The 17,980-nt window shown below is 37.7% G+C and overlaps 2 protein-coding genes across 10 annotated transcripts; both read left to right on the forward strand.

The window, feature by feature from the left end:
• Nucleotides 1-66: 66 nt before the first annotated feature.
• LOC26535293 lies at nt 67-8,183 on the forward strand. 9 transcript variants are annotated; one of them, XM_015197410.2, is made up of 4 exons: nt 67-212; nt 440-856; nt 926-3,378; nt 3,435-8,183. In XM_015197410.2, the coding sequence occupies exons 2-4, from the start codon at nt 490-492 to the stop codon at nt 3,561-3,563; spliced, it is 2,949 nt and encodes a 982-aa protein (XP_015052896.1). In that variant the 5' UTR covers nt 67-212; nt 440-489; the 3' UTR covers nt 3,564-8,183. The 9 variants fall into 9 exon arrangements, 3 of the variants coding, with proteins under 3 accessions (XP_015052896.1, XP_015052895.1, XP_039229161.1); XM_015197409.2 differs by having other exon boundaries at nt 73-144; XR_005560795.2 differs by having other exon boundaries at nt 74-856; nt 3,435-7,483; nt 7,973-8,183.
• Nucleotides 8,184-14,101: 5,918 nt separating this feature from the next.
• On the forward strand, nt 14,102-17,770 carry LOC26534994. Its single transcript, XM_015197372.3, has 4 exons — nt 14,102-14,282; nt 14,494-14,940; nt 15,010-17,459; nt 17,516-17,770. The coding sequence occupies exons 2-4, from the start codon at nt 14,568-14,570 to the stop codon at nt 17,642-17,644; spliced, it is 2,952 nt and encodes a 983-aa protein (XP_015052858.1). The 5' UTR covers nt 14,102-14,282; nt 14,494-14,567; the 3' UTR covers nt 17,645-17,770.
• Nucleotides 17,771-17,980: the final 210 nt, after the last annotated feature.

Here is a 17,980-nt window from a genome sequence, read left to right on the forward strand (position 1 = left end):
GGATCGTAATGATTTGGGGCTGGAACCCTGCTAAGCTGAACATCTGGTGGATGTGAACTCGGCTATTGCGAGCATGCTTATCAGCTGATTCCCAAGCGGCGATTTAGAGTGTTGCATCTGTAGCATCTTGTGTGTTTCCAAAAGGTTGTTTATATTTGTAGACTGTGAAGATTCTAACCAAAAAAATCTGTTGCCCTTTTATTACCCCAAAGGTATTTATTTTGCCAACACACATTTTGTTTTCTACATCACAAATCATAAATTAATAACATAATTCCGAAACTCTGTCACATCATGCAAAAGAATTTGCACTCATTCGATGAAAATACCGTTGAACAAATAGTAAGAATGGTAACAGTATACTCCACAAATATAGACCATCGTATGCACCTTCACTGGATTCATAATTAGATTCCTAAAGTTCTATGATTCATTTCAGTCTAAACCTACCTTATCGCTTAGTTATATGTATGTATATTTATACAAAAAATGGACGGAACCGTTCTCAATGCCGACAGTATTTTGGAAATAATGAAATATGTAATTATTGATTGCCAGTTGAATGAGGGCCGCCATGTGGAAATGGGGATTGTTGACTTTAATGACTTAATAAACTTCGTTTTGGCTCACGAATTCTTCGTGGAATTGCTTGCGGATCATCACAAGATCCTTTACAAGGATCTTGAGTTGGCACTAGCGTGCAGAACCATAAAGCTGCTTATAGATCTTCGAGTGAATAAGCAATCGAAAAACGAAGAAATTTTCTGGAGATCCTTTCTGGAATCGGTCAGGGAAAAAAGTCCGTTCGATCTTCAACTGTCTTTTCAAGGCTTATACGTACATATTAAGATAACAGGTAAGTAGCGATCTTAAACTCTTAAAGACTCCTACACTTAAATTAATTGCATTTAAATTGTATTTTAAGGCATCTCATCGGGCCGCACGCACCAAGAAACGTTAAAATTTGACTTAACGCTTAATGCAGACGCATTGGCTGACATTCTCAGCTCCAACCAAAATCTAACCAAGTTGAGCTTTGAAAGCACTGAAGTGCATGGAGATCTTTCCGATATCATACCCCATTGCGCCAATATCGAAGAACTGAGAATCACGTTGAATGCGGGTGACGTGGCATCCCAATATGAACCACTAGTAAACTTGCCCAATCTGAAAAACATTTTGGTTACTGGGTTACAAAGAAGCGAGTCGGAATCGCTGTTTTTTAGCAATTTAAAAAAGTGGCACAGGCCATCGAGTCTTCCACCTTTGACACTAAAAATCGAAGATTACCTAACCGACATTCATCGACCTATAACGTTTGCCACTTTCAATTCATTACGATGTTTCCGTGTGAACGAAACCAAAGCTTATTATGAACGAAAATATAAATGGAAATGGAATGCAATTTTTAGGGCCGAGTACGATTTATCTGCAATGAAGGACGACAGCAGTTCAATAGAGGATTCTCTGGCCACCATTAGATTGGGTGAAGGTGTTAAGATCAAGTTTATATGGTCTGAAGGTAAACTTGAGTTAAAGTTACACGACAATTCAGACATAAGTCAAATGGGATCTTTATCAAAACTGCCCAATCTCACTCGCTTGGTTGTACAAAATAAGACGTATTGTTTAGAAAATCCCGATTCACTTGCCAAATTCCTGCGATCAATGGGTCCAAACGGGTCATTCGCTTTAAAGTCATGTAAAATAAATTATGCAGGATTACATCAAACTGAGATTGAAGAGCTCACGAAAATAAAGTCACTTCGATTCCTCGCATGCCACTTACACGACGTGCCTGATATCAACTTCAGTCAGATGACTAACTTGCAACACATTAAACTCAATTTCCGCCAAAATTTCATTACTTCAAATGTAATCCATAATCTGCTAAGCAAATGCCAGGTGCAAGCAACCATATTCAGTGAAGATGTTACCATTACACTATTGAGGGCAGAAAAACGTTTAGAGATCCATCTGTGTAATTGTGAAAACACCGATTTTGCTATTCCCCTTGCCAAACTAAAGGATATTAATACCCTCGTGATTTCAGGGCGACAGAAATTGGAATATCTTAATACGATCTTCGATGCTTTCGCAGCCAATTTAAGTACGATCGAAGAATTGAATTTATCCGAATTGCGACCTTACAGGTCCGAATTAAAAGGCGTACGTTTCAAAGATATTTCCAAAGTGACCGAAATTCAAACCATTAGGTCACTTCGATGCTGCGTATCAGATGTGACTGGTGTTCAGAAATTGGCAGATCTAAACAAATTAGAGAACTTGGAAATATACCATTCTGGAGATGGCAATCTTATCGAACTTTTGACAAAACTTGCTGAGAAAAATACAATTAAATGTATAAAAACTGGAAAACTCACCCACGAAGAGGTTTTAAAGATAACCCAAATGAGGTCGATGAAAACTTTGGTGAGTCGTTTATTAAACGAGGATGACCTCAAATTCTTTGCAGAGCTAGCAAACTCCAGTATCGAAGAAATAATAATTATGGAATATAATAACTCAATATGGGTTACACCCTCTCTGTTTTATACGATAAGGGCAAGACAACTTGGTCACTTTGATATATGGCACAAAAAACTTAATTTTATTGAAACGGTTGACGTTTCTAAAATAACAGGACTGAAAAGATTATGTGCTGGTTTTGTTGATGCGGAGTGTGCGGAAATATTAGATAGACTACCTCAGCTAGAGGATCTAACTATTGGCTTTATCAAAACTCCTTTGGAAACTCTGCTAAGGGTTATAGCACTCAAGTCACCAATGACTCTCAAAAAATTGGAGCTATGCAACTGGATTGGTGGTAGCGAATGTGAATGTTTGACTCAATTCGAAACATTGGAATCTTTAACATGTTCATTGCGTAATGAGATGGGCATAGATCATTTGGCCAATATACAAAACCTTAAAGAATTACTTATCCACCGAGATAGCGCTCCGCTTACTAATCTTTTCCGTGCCTTTGCCCAAAAAAGTGATTCCAAGTTGGAGAAACTTCAAGCTCCTGTCACATGTTCTGCTGAGATCCGTGAAATATCACAGATTAAATCACTAAAAACACTAAATGTTGATTTGACGAAAATGTGTGATAATTTATCAAACCTCAGTAGATTGAATGAACTAAAATCGTTGAGTATAATTGATAGTTGTGGATGTAAATTAAATAGTGATAGCTGTTTATCAATTTTTCGGTATTGTCAAAAGCTTAATCGGGTCGATTTGGGATTTTATTATGGGGTGGCTTTAGACTTAGTCAGTCAAGTAAACAATGTTCTGAAATCTATTAGAGATCCCGCAAATCAGAAACCGCTAAAACTAAGTATTTTTAGTGTATCGATTTACCCGAAAATCCATGTAAGTAATCCACGTCTAACAGAATTTTCAAATTATTATTAATGGTATTTTTTCAGGTGGAAGACATTGATGAGTCAATCTTGAACGTCTCTTATTCGTACGAAACAAAAATGGGTGCTGTCGAAATAGAATTTAATTCTGATAACGAGGATTCAGACGATTCAGATTCTTTTGACTATGATTAGTTAAAACCTTATTTTTAAGAAATAGACTCACAAAATCTGACAAATAATACCAGAGAAAACGCTACAGTCAAATTCCCCGACTATCAGATAACCGTGATAGTGATTATGTGATAATGTGATTATAAAAGTATATATTACTTTTTTGCAAAACAATTGTTATCTTAATGCCTCAATTACTGTGTAATTCTCAGCCCATATACAAGGTATTCACCACAACCGACATTTTTGGTGCTAAGGCTTACTTCGGTTACATCCAAAAGACTTTTCAAATAGCTGAAACCTGTAGATAGCTCTCTGTAAACGCACTTCATATTAATCGGCCAACGTAGTTCCTAGAAGTCCTTTAATTCCAGAAAGCTGTCATTGAAAAGTTGCTGCGCACATGTGACACACACTCCATGGGTTCTCTGCCTTCTGTAAATTCATCAAATAGATATCTTGCGAATGTAGTTAGCCACCACCTGGGCATCCCGTTTGTCCATTAGCTCCTTGAGGACAGAAAAGTACTGAAATTTGCGCGCCAACAGTTAAAGAAAACACAGATTCTACTCACATTGGGGGGTTTTGGTGGGAACATAACTAAAACTTTAGCTAAATATAGAAAAGACGTTCACAAAATACACAAAAAAGGTATAATCCATCTAAAATTCACCAAATATGATAAATCAATTTAATGAATTTCACAATAAGAATTTATTAAAGTAAATACCTGAAACTTTAAAATTCATTTTAAATCATTAAAATTGGACCTATCAATCGCAAGTTTGACCACTTTGAAATGCACCTTTTGTTGCGACGAAAAGTAATCAAAACTCCGCTGTGCTGCAAAAATGAACAGTTGTTCTCCGTTTACACTATATTTTTAGAATGTCCCGTTAAAGTTAAGACAAAACGGTTTTGCCATAGACATATTTGGACATTTTAGGGACAATCTGGTTACTTTTCGTAAATATTTGGAAACATTATTTTCATTTCTTGCCTATGGGCGCAACCACTGTGCACTGCCAGTTGTGACCGAGCATGCTTATCAGCTGATTCCCAAGCGGCGATTTAGAGTGTTGCATCTGTAGCATCTTGTGTGTTTCCAAAAGGTTGTTTATATTTGTAGACTGTGAAGATTCTAACCAAAAAAATCTGTTGCCCTTTTATTACCCCAAAGGTATTTATTTTGCCAACACACATTTTGTTTTCTACATCACAAATCATAAATTAATAACATAATTCCGAAACTCTGTCACATCATGCAAAAGAATTTGCACTCATTCGATGAAAATACCGTTGAACAAATAGTAAGAATGGTAACAGTATATTCCACAAATATAGACCATCGTATGCACCTTCACTGGATTCATAATTAGATTCCTAAAGTTCTATGATTCATTTCAGTCTAAACCTACCTTATCGCTTAGTTATATGTATGTATATTTATACAAAAAATGGACGGAACCGTTCTCAATGCCGACAGTATTTTGGAAATAATGAAATATGTAATTATTGATTGCCAGTTGAATGAGGGCCGCCATGTGGAAATGGGGATTGTTGACTTTAATGACTTAATAAACTTCGTTTTGGCTCACGAATTCTTCGTGGAATTGCTTGCGGATTCTTGCGAATGTAGTTAGCCACCACCTGGGCATCCCGTTTGTCCATTAGCTCCTTGAGGACAGAAAAGTACTGAAATTTGCGCGCCAACAGTTAAAGAAAACACAGATTCTACTCACATTGGGGGGTTTTGGTGGGAACATAACTAAAACTTTAGCTAAATATAGAAAAGACGTTCACAAAATACACAAAAAAGGTATAATCCATCTAAAATTCACCAAATATGATAAATCAATTTAATGAATTTCACAATAAGAATTTATTAAAGTAAATACCTGAAACTTTAAAATTCATTTTAAATCATTAAAATTGGACCTATCAATCGCAAGTTTGACCACTTTGAAATGCACCTTTTGTTGCGACGAAAAGTAATCAAAACTCCGCTGTGCTGCAAAAATGAACAGTTGTTCTCCGTTTACACTATATTTTTAGAATGTCCCGTTAAAGTTAAGACAAAACGGTTTTGCCATAGACATATTTGGACATTTTAGGGACAATCTGGTTACTTTTCGTAAATATTTGGAAACATTATTTTCATTTCTTGCCTATGGGCGCAAGCACTGTGCACTGCCAGTTGTGACCGAATTCTCTCTCCAAGTCGGGAATATTGATATATGTATTCAGTTTGTCGTTCGGATTGATATTCGTTTTAACCGACAATTCGAACTCATGATATACAGAATGGATAAAATTTCAATAAAACTGTGCGGCAGTTCTTTTACGAAAGTGGGTATATCTAATTCTACCAGGTACTCGCTGGCATTTCGTGGGTTCGACAAGGTTAATAAAACGATAGTTAGACCGTAGCGATGCAGATGAGTCAGGGTCTCAAGCCATTTAAATTCTTCCTGGGGCCAAGAATTACCATTCATCTCGAACTGGGACCATGTGAGCCCTTCGCCTAGAGAAACCAGTTTCATGTACTGGCCCACGTCACACATATTTCGCGGTGCTTAACGGCAACTAAGGTAGTAACGAAGGACCGTGCCATCTACACTGGATGCCTTTAAGAGCGGCGATTAAGAACTCTGCTCATTAGTTCGTCCATTAGTTTGTAGCATTTGTATAATATCTAAGAAGGAGTCGTTGGTTGCAGTAATTATCACAGGAATTGCCCTCCTCGTCCACATAATTAAGGATGCCATTTAGAAGTCTTGTGTTGGAGCTGGCCGCCACAAAGGGTGTTTAGTTTAGTGCGAGCGCACTGGAACATAAACCGTCGCATCAAAGACCAGAAATACTATTGTTACCTAGGCTTTCGACCTCGATTGACATCCCACAGGACTTTAACCCACTCTTGTAGGAAATACAATTTCATTGAGTGTAAAATAGAAATTAAACATACTCCATTGCTTTGTTTAAAGAAAACATACCTTTACGCTTGTTAAAATCAATTTTCATATACATACATATGTGATACAATTTTCACACATGTTATTGTTTAAAACATGCATCTTGCTTAAAGTATAATTGTCCAACGCGTTATTGCTGAATTTCTGCTTTTGTTATTTTGATATCTGTAGGCTTATGTTTGCAATTGGGATTTTTAAACCAGCGTTTTTTTTATTGTTCCTAGTAAAAGTTCGCAGTAGTCCCGCAGTTTGTTTACAGCAAATTCTGCATACTAATAATACTGATTCTATTTATTTCCGCATCTTTTATGCTCCAACTCACTACAGTGAATATTCCTTATGACGGTGTATTCCATGAGTTTATTATTAATTATAAAATAATTATCGGCTTTGTCAATTGCTAGCAGTTCGGCTGTTAGAGGGGATAGAATTTTGTTTGTGTAGAAACTTTCTGTTTGTTTTCAGCTTAATAAGTTTAATATGTTTTCAGATTAATAAGGCTAATGGGTTGACGCTTGGGTTGACAGTCAATGAAAAAATAGCTAGTGAAGATTATCTCGAATCCCCTGCTTCTCATACTAGTTTCTTTCTTGTTTTTTCGCTTTTTTGAAAATTTGTCTTGTGACGCGCCGAAACCCGCACATAGTATTATAAGGGAAAAACATGAAGTGAACATATTTAGTTAGAACATATAAACATGGAATCAATAAATGAAGTAAGACGCACAACCCGCATTCGAGTTCAAACACAATACTCGCGCGCGCCAAGATCACGCGCAAAGGGTCACACTGGCCCGACATAGATCGGCCACACTAATACAGCATTAAATCAGTTGGGATATGCGGACACTATCCGCTGTCAAACCGCTATATAAGGCGCACCCCAGCCCTCTAGAAGGCATTCAGTTCGGCCGGCGATCGGCGACAAGACCTCCAGGAGGAGGAGCTACCAGGAGAAGGATCAGCGGTAAGGAATCGACAGAGCCACAGGAGGCGGGCAAGTAGGTGGTAACTAACTAACCATAGTAGTATTTGCATATTACGTCTCATTCTCCGACTCTGTTCACCGACCCGCGTGTACCATTAGCAGACCTTATCGACCTCTAAACTCTTCTCATACATAGCAGACCTTACGGCCTCTAAACTCTTCTCATACATAGCAGACCTCATCGGCCTCTAAACTGTTCCCATCCTTAGCAGACCTCATCGGCCTCTAAACTGTTCTCATCCTTAGCAGACCTTATCGGCCTCTACAACTCTTCTCATACTTAGCAGACCTAATCGGCCTCTACAACTCTTCTCATACTTAGCAGACCTAATCGGCCTCTAAACCATTCTCACCAGTAGCAGACCTAATCGGTTTCAAAACTGTTCTCACCGTTAGCAGACCTAACCGGCCTCTAAACTGTTAACTGGCAGACCGGAGCGGTCTATTCCAACTATCTCTCTTTCACAGGCAGTGGGGAAACCATCGGCGACGTGACTCAACGATCTCGGGAGTCCGGCACCCACCCGTATCCATCGCAGAGCTGTACAATCTTTCCAGGGACGAGACCAGGCGCGCCCGAGCCAACCAGCCGCCGATCTCGCCACGAGGATTGCAGCCCATCTGAAGCGACTGGGAACACATTGTTTTATTCCCGAATAAAGACCCAATTATTGTATCATTCTCTCGTCTTCTCCTCTGGGACCCGGGTCGGATTCTCTTCCAGCAACCCCACCTGAATCAAATAAATATCTGAGACGGCTCCTGGCCATCCTTGAGCCATCCGAGCACTAACAGATCGTCACAGTGGCGCCCGAACAGGTGTAGGGGTTTCAAGAGAACTTGCACCGAGAGAGGAATGTCGAGTTGGGTGTAACTGGCAACAAAAGACGAACTAACGGGATACGCAGCCGAGTTCGGATTGGAAACGTCGGGAAGGAACGTGGAATTGAGGCGGACATTAGCCACACTCGCGAAAGGAACGGATCACAGCGGAGCAGTGAAAGAGAGACTCGCAAAATTAACGCGGAGATACAAGAAGAACAGAAGTCCGGCGCGTAGTGCAGCACTACTAGTGGTAACGAAGGCAGAGGAGCAAAAGGAGGAATTGGAGGAGGGAAAGGACAAGAAGGTGGAGCGGAGGGTAGAAGCAGAAATCGTGGATCAAGTACGAAGCTGGGGTATCCGGTTCCAAGGGTCAAGCAAGCCATTGGAATTCATCAGTAAGATGGAGCAGTGGGCGACCGGGTATGGAATTCACATGGACCAGCTCGTCCACACGATGCCCTTTATATTTGAAGGAGCCGCAAGCGATTGGTGGACAGTGTTAGGGAGTACCTTGATACTTGTACCAAGGTACCATTTTGTGGTATCTTTTACCTTACCTAGGTATATAAATGTTATGCTTCCTTTGACCTTACCTAGGTACAAATTTTTTATACCTAGAGAATTAGGTAAGCTAGGGTACTGAAATATTTGTGTTTGCTTTATTTATTACTAAATAGACTTTTTCATAATTTTCCTTTGAACAAAATAATCAAACTCCACAATAATAACAAGAGAGAACGCTATAGTCGAGTTCCCCGACTATCTGATACCCGTTACTCAGTTAGTGGAAGGGAGAAGGAGAGTCTTAAACACAGTTTTTGGCGGTTTGTGGGCGTTAGAGTGGGCGTGGCAAAAAGTTTTTTTGGCAAATCGATAGAAATTTACAAGACCAATACAAAAATGAAAAAATTTCAAAACATTTTTCAAAAGTGTGGGCGTAGCAGCTTTGGGCGGTTTGTGGGCGTTGGAGTGGGCGTGGCAAAAAGTTTTTTGGCAAATCGATAGAAATTTACAAGACCAATATAAAAATGAAAAAATATCAAAACATTTTTCAAAAGTGTGGGCGTGGCAGTTTTGGGCGGTTTGTGGGCGTTAGAGTGGGCGTGGCAACATGAATCGACAAACTTGCGCTGCGTCTATGTCTCTGGAGTCTGTATGCTAATCTCAACTTTGTAGCTTTTATAGTTCCTGAGATCACAGCGTTCATACGGACGGACAGACAGACGGACAGACGGACAGACGGACATGGTCATATCGACTCGGCTATTGGTCCTGATCAAGAATATATATACTTTATATGGTCGGAAACCCTTCCTTCTGCCTGTTACATACTTTTCAACGAATCTAGTATACCCTTTTACTCTACGAGTAACGGGTATAACAAGAGAGAACGCTATAGTCGAGTTATCTGATACCCGTTACTCAGCTAGTGGAAGGGAAAAGGAGAGTCTTAAACACAGTTTTTGGCGGTTTGTAGGCGTTATAGTGGGCGTGGCAGAACGTTTCTTGGCAAATCAATAGAAATTTACAAGACCAATATAAAAATGAAAAAATATCAAACCATTTTTCAAAAGTGTGGGCGTATCAGCTTTGGGCGGTTTGAGGGCGTTAGAGTGGGCGTGGCAAAAAGTTTTTTGGCAAATCGATAGAAATTTACAAGACCAATATAAAAATGAAAAAATATCAAAACATTTTTCAAAAGTGTAAGCGTGGCAGTTTTGGGCGGTTTGTGGGCGTTAGAGTGGGCGTGGCAACATGAATCGACAAACTTGCGCTGCGTCTATGTCTCTGGAGTCTGTATGCTAATCTCAACTTTGTAGCTTTTGTAGTTCCTGAGATCACAGCGTTCATACGGACGGACAGACAGACGGACAGACGGACATGGTCATATCGACTCGGCTATTGGTCCTGATCAAGAATATATATACTTTATATGGTCGGAAACCCTTCCTTCTGCCTGTTACATACTTTTCAACGAATCTAGTATACCCTTTTACTCTACGAGTAACGGGTATAACAAGAGAGAACGCTATAGTCGAGTTATCTGATACCCGTTACTCAGCTAGTGGAAGGGAAAAGGAGAGTCTTAAACACAGTTTTTGGCAGTTTGTAGGCGTTATAGTGGGCGTGGCAGAACGTTTCTTGGCAAATCAATAGAAATTTACAAGACCAATATAAAAATGAAAAAATATCAAACCATTTTTCAAAAGTGTGGCAAAAAGTTTTTTGGTAAATCGATAGAAAATTACAAGACTAATAAAAAAGTGAAAAAATTTCAAAACATTTTTCAAAAGTGTGGGCGTGGCAGTTTTGGGCGGTTTGTGGGCGTTAGAGTGGGCGTGGCAAAAAGTTTTTTGGTAAATAGATAGAAAATTACAAAACTAATACAAAAATGAAAAAATTTCAAAACATTTTTCAAAAGTGTGGGAGTGGCAGTTTTGGGCGGTTTGAGGGCGTTAGAGTGGGCGTGGCAACATGAATCGACAAACTTGCGCTGCTTCTATGTCTCTGGAGTCTGTATGCTAATCTCAACTTTGTAGCTTTTGTAGTTCCTGAGATCACAGCGTTCATACGGACGGACAGACAGACGGACAGACGGACATGGTCATATCGACTCGGCTATTGGTCCTGATCAAGAATATATATACTTTATATGGTCGGAAACCCTTCCTTCTGCCTGTTACATACTTTTCAACGAATCTAGTATACCCTTTTACTCTACGAGTAACGGGTATAACAAGAGAGAACGCTATAGTCGAGTTATCTGATACCCGTTACTCAGCTAGTGGAAGGGAAAAGGAGAGTCTTAAACACAGTTTTTGGCAGTTTGTAGGCGTTATAGTGGGCGTGGCAGAACGTTTCTTGGCAAATCAATAGAAATTTACAAGACCAATATAAAAATGAAAAAATATCAAACCATTTTTCAAAAGTGTGGCAAAAAGTTTTTTGGTAAATCGATAGAAAATTACAAGACTAATAAAAAAGTGAAAAAATTTCAAAACATTTTTCAAAAGTGTGGGCGTGGCAGTTTTGGGCGGTTTGTGGGCGTTAGAGTGGGCGTGGCAAAAAGTTTTTTGGTAAATAGATAGAAAATTACAAAACTAATACAAAAATGAAAAAATTTCAAAACATTTTTCAAAAGTGTGGGAGTGGCAGTTTTGGGCGGTTTGAGGGCGTTGGAGTGGGCGTGGCAACATGAATCGACAAACTTGCGCTGCTTCTATGTCCCTGGAGTTTGTATGCTTAATCTCAACTTTCTAGCTTTAGTAGTTCCTGAGATCTCGACGTTCATACGGACGGACAGACGGACATGGCCAGATCGACTCGGCTATTGATCCTGATCAAGAATATATATACTTTATATGGTCGGAAACGCTTCCTTCTGCCTGTTACATACTTTTCAACGAATCTAGTATACCCTTTTACTCTACGAGTAACGGGTATAAAAATAAGCTGATTCCACCATAGGAAATTATTTATGTTTCGATTCTAATTGCACTATTTTCCACGCAAATCCAGTCGGTTATTATAAGCTTGAATCAAAAATGTCCGTAAAAGAAAGCTCAAATAAAAAGGAACTACCTTTTGTTTTAAATGGCCAATTTTTTAAGCCAGATTTCAAATGTGTATTGTGTGTAAATAAAGCGATTAAATTCGACGAAAATTCGACTGGAAATTTACACAAACATCTTAAGGCAAGTATAATAAAATTATATTATATGTTCATATGTGTGAATTTCTGTGCTTATTAAAAGTGAAGTAAAGTAAATGAAAATAAGTATAAGTTCTGTGCTTCGAGATATAAAAGTTCGTTTATACTTTTGAAATTAAAGAACATTTTGTTGACAAAATCAAATTTTGTAATGTGTTAAAAGAGTGTTTTCTCGGAAAATATTTTATGCTCGAAATGTGTATTTATACATATGTACATACATACGTACATGGAATAAAATGATTTTGTAAATAAAAGCGCCTTTAAAAGCACATTTTATTTCATACATACATACATATGTATGTGTGCTTTTGTGACGGAATTTCTTGCGTTTGTAAAAATGAATGGCTACATCAATATATATTGGAAATGGATGATATATATTGATGTAGCCATTCATTTTTACATACGCACATGCAATAATTGGCGCCAAAATATTGATAATATTTATTGATGTAGCCATTCATTTTTACATACGCACATACAATAATTGGAGCCAAAATATTGATAATATGTATTGAAGTAGCCATTCATTTTTACATACGCACATACAATCTTTCGCGAAAATTAAAATTCTGTCACAAAATTAAATGTTATGAAGTTTTAAAAATATTTTATTCTATTAATACTTTTTTTGTAGAGGGTGCATCCAAACAGCTATGAGGCCATGAAATCAAAAGTGGCAAAAAAGGAAGAGAATAAATCATCAGAGCCTAAGCAAGCAAATTTCGTCCGTTTCCAAAGTTCAAGCCAGGTAGCTGAACAACAAAATTTGCGTTCGGTAAATATTTGAAGAAAAGAATACGAAGAAAATGTTGTAAGCGACAGTGTTTTGAAAAATGACTCGGAAGAGTTTTACAACTCGGACACAGCTTTTAAGTCAAAAGAGGAAAAAGATGTAGAAAACCGTAAATTTGAATTGGAAGTTTAAGCCTATTTAAACGATCTCGACAAAAATGTTACTTCTTTGCATAAATATAAGCGAATTCTCAATGTATTTTTAAAGTTTAACACTGTCCTTTCCAGCTCTGCTCCCGTTGAAAGAATTTTTAGTTGCGGGGGTCAAATACTAACTCCAAAAAGAAATAGGCTGGGAGATAACGTATTCGAAACCTTAGTTATGATTAAAAAACCATTAATTAAGTAAGTTAATCATACTATAATAGTTTTCGTAAGTTTAAACATGAATTGTTATTTTAATTTTAAAAAGTACCGAATAAAAAATTAAAAAATTCGTAAACTTGTTTTTACCTTTTATCTTTACCTAGGTACAGAAAAATTTGAAAACCTTTCACCTTACCTTACCTAGGCAATAAGGCAAAAGCTGCCTTTCCTTGCGGCTTGCTAGTTAGAAAAATCAACTATATGTATTTAATTACATTTCGTTATTAAAATTGACGAGTAGGTGTTAGCGCATATGGGACCTAACTGCTCCTAAGATTGCTAATCGCCTAATTAGTTAGTAATATTTAAATTGATATTTTGAATGGCCGAACGATGCGAAATAGTAGTAGAACCAAAATAGTGGTGTGCAGAACGCACATGAGTATAAATATATCGATATACATCTGATAAAAAAATATCTTTATCTTCATGATCATGATTTTCTGCTGATCACTTTGTCCGCTGAAGCTTCGCATTAATTGCACGCTGCTGCCTAATTTGGAAATTTGTATTTTGAGTTGCCGAACGAACCGAGCAAACGGAAAAAAGCGTGTGAAGCGAAGTAGTGGTGGAACCGAAATAGTGGTGTGCAAAACACACAAGGGTATAAATATATCGATATACTTCTGATGAATAATCGATCTACTTCTGATGAATAAATATTTTTATCTTCATATTTCCTCTTTACGCACTAACATATGTAGATCGTATATTAAGCAGCTTAATAAGAACTGAGTGAAGCAAAACAATACGTGATGAAGCTGAATCAAAATAAGATTGGGGCGAAGCACTTGGGATCGTAATGATTTGGGGCTGGAACCCTGCTAAGCTGAACATCTGGTGGATGTGAACTCGGCTATTGCGAGCATGCTTATCAGCTGATTCCCAAGCGGCGATTTAGTGTGTTGTTTACGTTTACCCAACCTAAGAGTTGATTCATGACTCTCTGGTTTTTGTGTTTCTAATGTGAAGTGCACATTGTTCAAAGCGTCTTGTGTTTTTCCAAAAGGGTGTTTATATTTGTAGACTGTGAAGATTTTAACCAAAAAAATCTGTTTCCCTTTTGTTATCCCAAAGGTATTTATTTTCCCTACACACATTTTCTTTTCTACATCGCAACTTAAAAATCATAAGTTAATAACATAATTCCGAAACTCTGTCACATCATCCAAAAAAGTTTGCACTTATTCGGCATTAAATGTTAAGAAAAGTTCCACGAATATTGACTATCGTATGTACTTTCAATGCATTCATAATTAGGTTCCTAATATTCTATGGTTCATTTCAGTCTAAACCTACTTACCGCTAGTTATACATACATACGTGTATGTTATACATACATACGTGTATGTATATTTAAAAATGGACGGTAATGGCATGTTTGTTCTTAATGCCGACTGTATTTTGGAAATAATGAAATACGTAATTACTGATTGCCAGTTAAATGAGCGCCATGTTGAAATGGGGACTCTAGTCTACAATGACTTAAAAAATTTTGTTTTGGCCCACGAATTCTTCGTCGAATTGCTTGCGGATCATCACAAGATCCTTTACAAGGATCTTGAGTTGGCACTAGCGTGCAGGACCATAAAGCTGCTTATAGATCTTCGAGTGAATAAGCAATCGAAAAACGAAGAAATTTTCTGGAGATCCTTTCTGGAATCGGTCAGGGAAAAAAGTCCGTTCGATCTTCAACTGTCTTTTCAAGGCTTATACGTACATATTAAGATAACAGGTAAGTAGCGATCTTAAACTCTTAAAGACTCCTACACTTAAATTAATTGCATTTAAATTGTATTTTAAGGCATCTCATCGGGCCGCACGCACCAAGAAACGTTAAAATTTGACTTAACGCTTAATGCAGACGCATTGGCTGACATTCTCAGCTCCAACCAAAATCTAACCAAGTTGAGCTTTGAAAGCACTGAAGTGCATGGAGATCTTTCCGATATCATACCCCATTGCGCCAATATCGAAGAACTGAGAATCACGTTGAATGCGGGTGACGTGGCATCCCAATATGAACCACTAGTAAACTTGCCCAATCTGAAAAACATTTTGGTTACTGGGTTACAAAGAAGCGAGTCGGAATCGCTGTTTTTTAGCAATTTAAAAAAGTGGCACAGGCCATCGAGTCTTCCACCTTTGACACTAAAAATCGAAGATTACCTAACCGACATTCATCGACCTATAACGTTTGCCACTTTAAATTCATTACGATGTTTGCGTGTGAACGAAACCAAAGCATATTATGAACGAATATATAAATGGAAATGGAATGCAATTTTTAGGGCCGAGTACGATTTATCTGCAATGGAGGACGACAGCAATTCAATAGAGGATTCTCTGGCCACCATTAGATTGGGTGAAGGGGTTAAGATCAAGTTTATATGGTCTGAAGGTAAACTTGAGTTAAAGTTACATAATAAATCTAACATTAGTGAAATGGGATCTTTATCAAAACTGCCTAATCTCACTCGCTTGGTTGTACAAAATAAGACGTATTGTTTAGAAAATCCCGATTCACTTGCCATATTCCTGCGATCAATGGCTCCAAACGGGTCATTCGCTTTAAAGTCATGTAAAATAAATTATGCACGATTGCATCAAGCTGAGATTGAAGAGCTCGCGAAAATAAAGTCACTTCGATTCCTCGCATGCCACTTACACGACGTGCCTGATATCAACTTCAGTCAGATGACTAACTTGCAACACATGAAACTCAATTTCCGCCAAAATTTCATTACTTCTAATGTAATCCATAATCTGCTAAGCAAATGCCAGGTGCAAGCAACCATATTCAGTGAAGATGTTACCATTACACTATGGAGGGCAGAAAAACGTTTAGAGATCTATCTGCGTAATTGTGAAAACACCGATTTTGCTATTCCCCTTGCCAAACTAAAGGATATTAATACCCTCGTGATTTTAGGGCATCAGAATTTGGAATATCTTAATACGATCTTCGATGCTTTCGCGGACAATTTAAGTACAATCGAAGAATTGGATTTATCCGATCTACAACCATACCGTTCCGACTTAGAAAGCGTTCGTTTCGAAGATATTTCCAAAGTGACCGAAATTCAAACCATTAGGTCGCTTCGATGCTGCTTGTCAGATGTGACTGGTGTTCAGAAACTGGCAGATCTAAACAAATTAGAGAACTTGGAAATATACCATTCTGGAGATGGCAATCTTATAAAACTTTTGACAAAACTTGCTGAGAAAAACACAATTAAATGTTTAAAAACTGGAAAACTCACCCACGAAGAGGTTTTAAAGATAAGCCAAATGAGGTCGTTAAAAACTTTGGTGTGTCGTTTATCAAACGAGGATGACCTCAAATTCTTTGCTGAGCTAGCAAACTCCAGTATCGAAGAATTAATTATTATTGAATATACTAACCCAATGTGGGTTACTCCCTCTCTGTTTTCTTCGCTAAAAAAAAAGCTACTTTGTGACTTAGATATAAGCCACAAAAAACTGAATTTTTTTGAAACGGTTGACGTTATTAAAATAACGGGACTGAAAAGATTATGTGCTGGCTTTGTTGATGCGGAGTGTGCGGAAATATTAGATAGACTACCTCAGCTAGAGGACCTAACTATTGGCTTTATCAAAACTCCTTTGGAAACTATGCTAAGGGTTATAGCACTCAAGTCACCAATGACTCTCAAAAAATTGGAGCTATGCAACTGGATTGGTGGTAGCGAATGTGAATGTTTGACTCAATTCGAAACATTGGAATCTTTAACATGTTCATTGCGTAATGAGACGGGCATAGATCATTTGGCCAATATACAAAACCTTAAAGAATTACTTATCCACCGTGGCGCTCCGCCTACAAATCTTTTCCGTGCCTTTGCCCAAAAAAGTGATTCAAAGTTGGAGAAACTTCAAGCTCCTGTCACATGTTCTGCTGAGATCCGTGAAATATCACAGATTAAATCACTAAAAACACTAAATGTTGATTTGACGAAAATGTGTGATAATTTATCAGACCTCAGTAGATTGAATGAACTAAAATCGTTGAGTATATTTGATAGTTATGGATGTAAATTAAATAGCGATAGCTTCTTGTCAATTATTCGGTATTGTCCACAGCTCGATTGCGTCGATTTGGGATTTTTTTATGGGGTGGCTTTAGACTTAGTCAGCCAAGTAAACAATGTTCTGAAATCTATTAGAGATCCCGCAAATCAGAAACCACTACAACTAGGCATTTTTAGTAAAAACATTTACCCGAAAATCCATGTAAGTATCCAGAGTGTAACAGAATTTTTAAATTATTATAAATGGAATTCTTGCAGGTGGAAGACATTGATGAGTCAATATTAAATGTCTCTTATTCGTACGAAGAAGTCTTCGGTGGTTACGAAATCGAATTTAATTCTGAAAACGAGGATTCAGATGATTCAGATTCTTTTGACTATGAATAGTTAAAACCTAATTTTTAAAAAGTAGACACACAAAATCCAAGAAATAAAACCAGAGAGAACGCTATAGTCGAGTTCCCCGACGATTCGATTAAAATTGCGAGAAACAATACAAACGTTATTTTGTAATACACAATGTTTTATTTATAAAAGTATTTAAACCTTTTTTGAGAAAAAATTGTTGTCTTAATGCCTCTAATAATGTGAGTATTATCAAAGTATAATGTAAGTATTATTCATCACAACCGAAATTTGATGGTGAGGCTTACTTCGGCTACACCCAAAAGCCTTGTCAAGCCCGTCGTAAGCTCTCTGTAAACGCATATTCATATCGCTATT

The sequence above is a fragment of the Drosophila yakuba genome, chromosome 2R (genome assembly GCF_016746365.2).
Source record: "Drosophila yakuba strain Tai18E2 chromosome 2R, Prin_Dyak_Tai18E2_2.1, whole genome shotgun sequence".
Classification (NCBI taxonomy): Eukaryota; Metazoa; Arthropoda; class Insecta; order Diptera; family Drosophilidae; genus Drosophila; species Drosophila yakuba.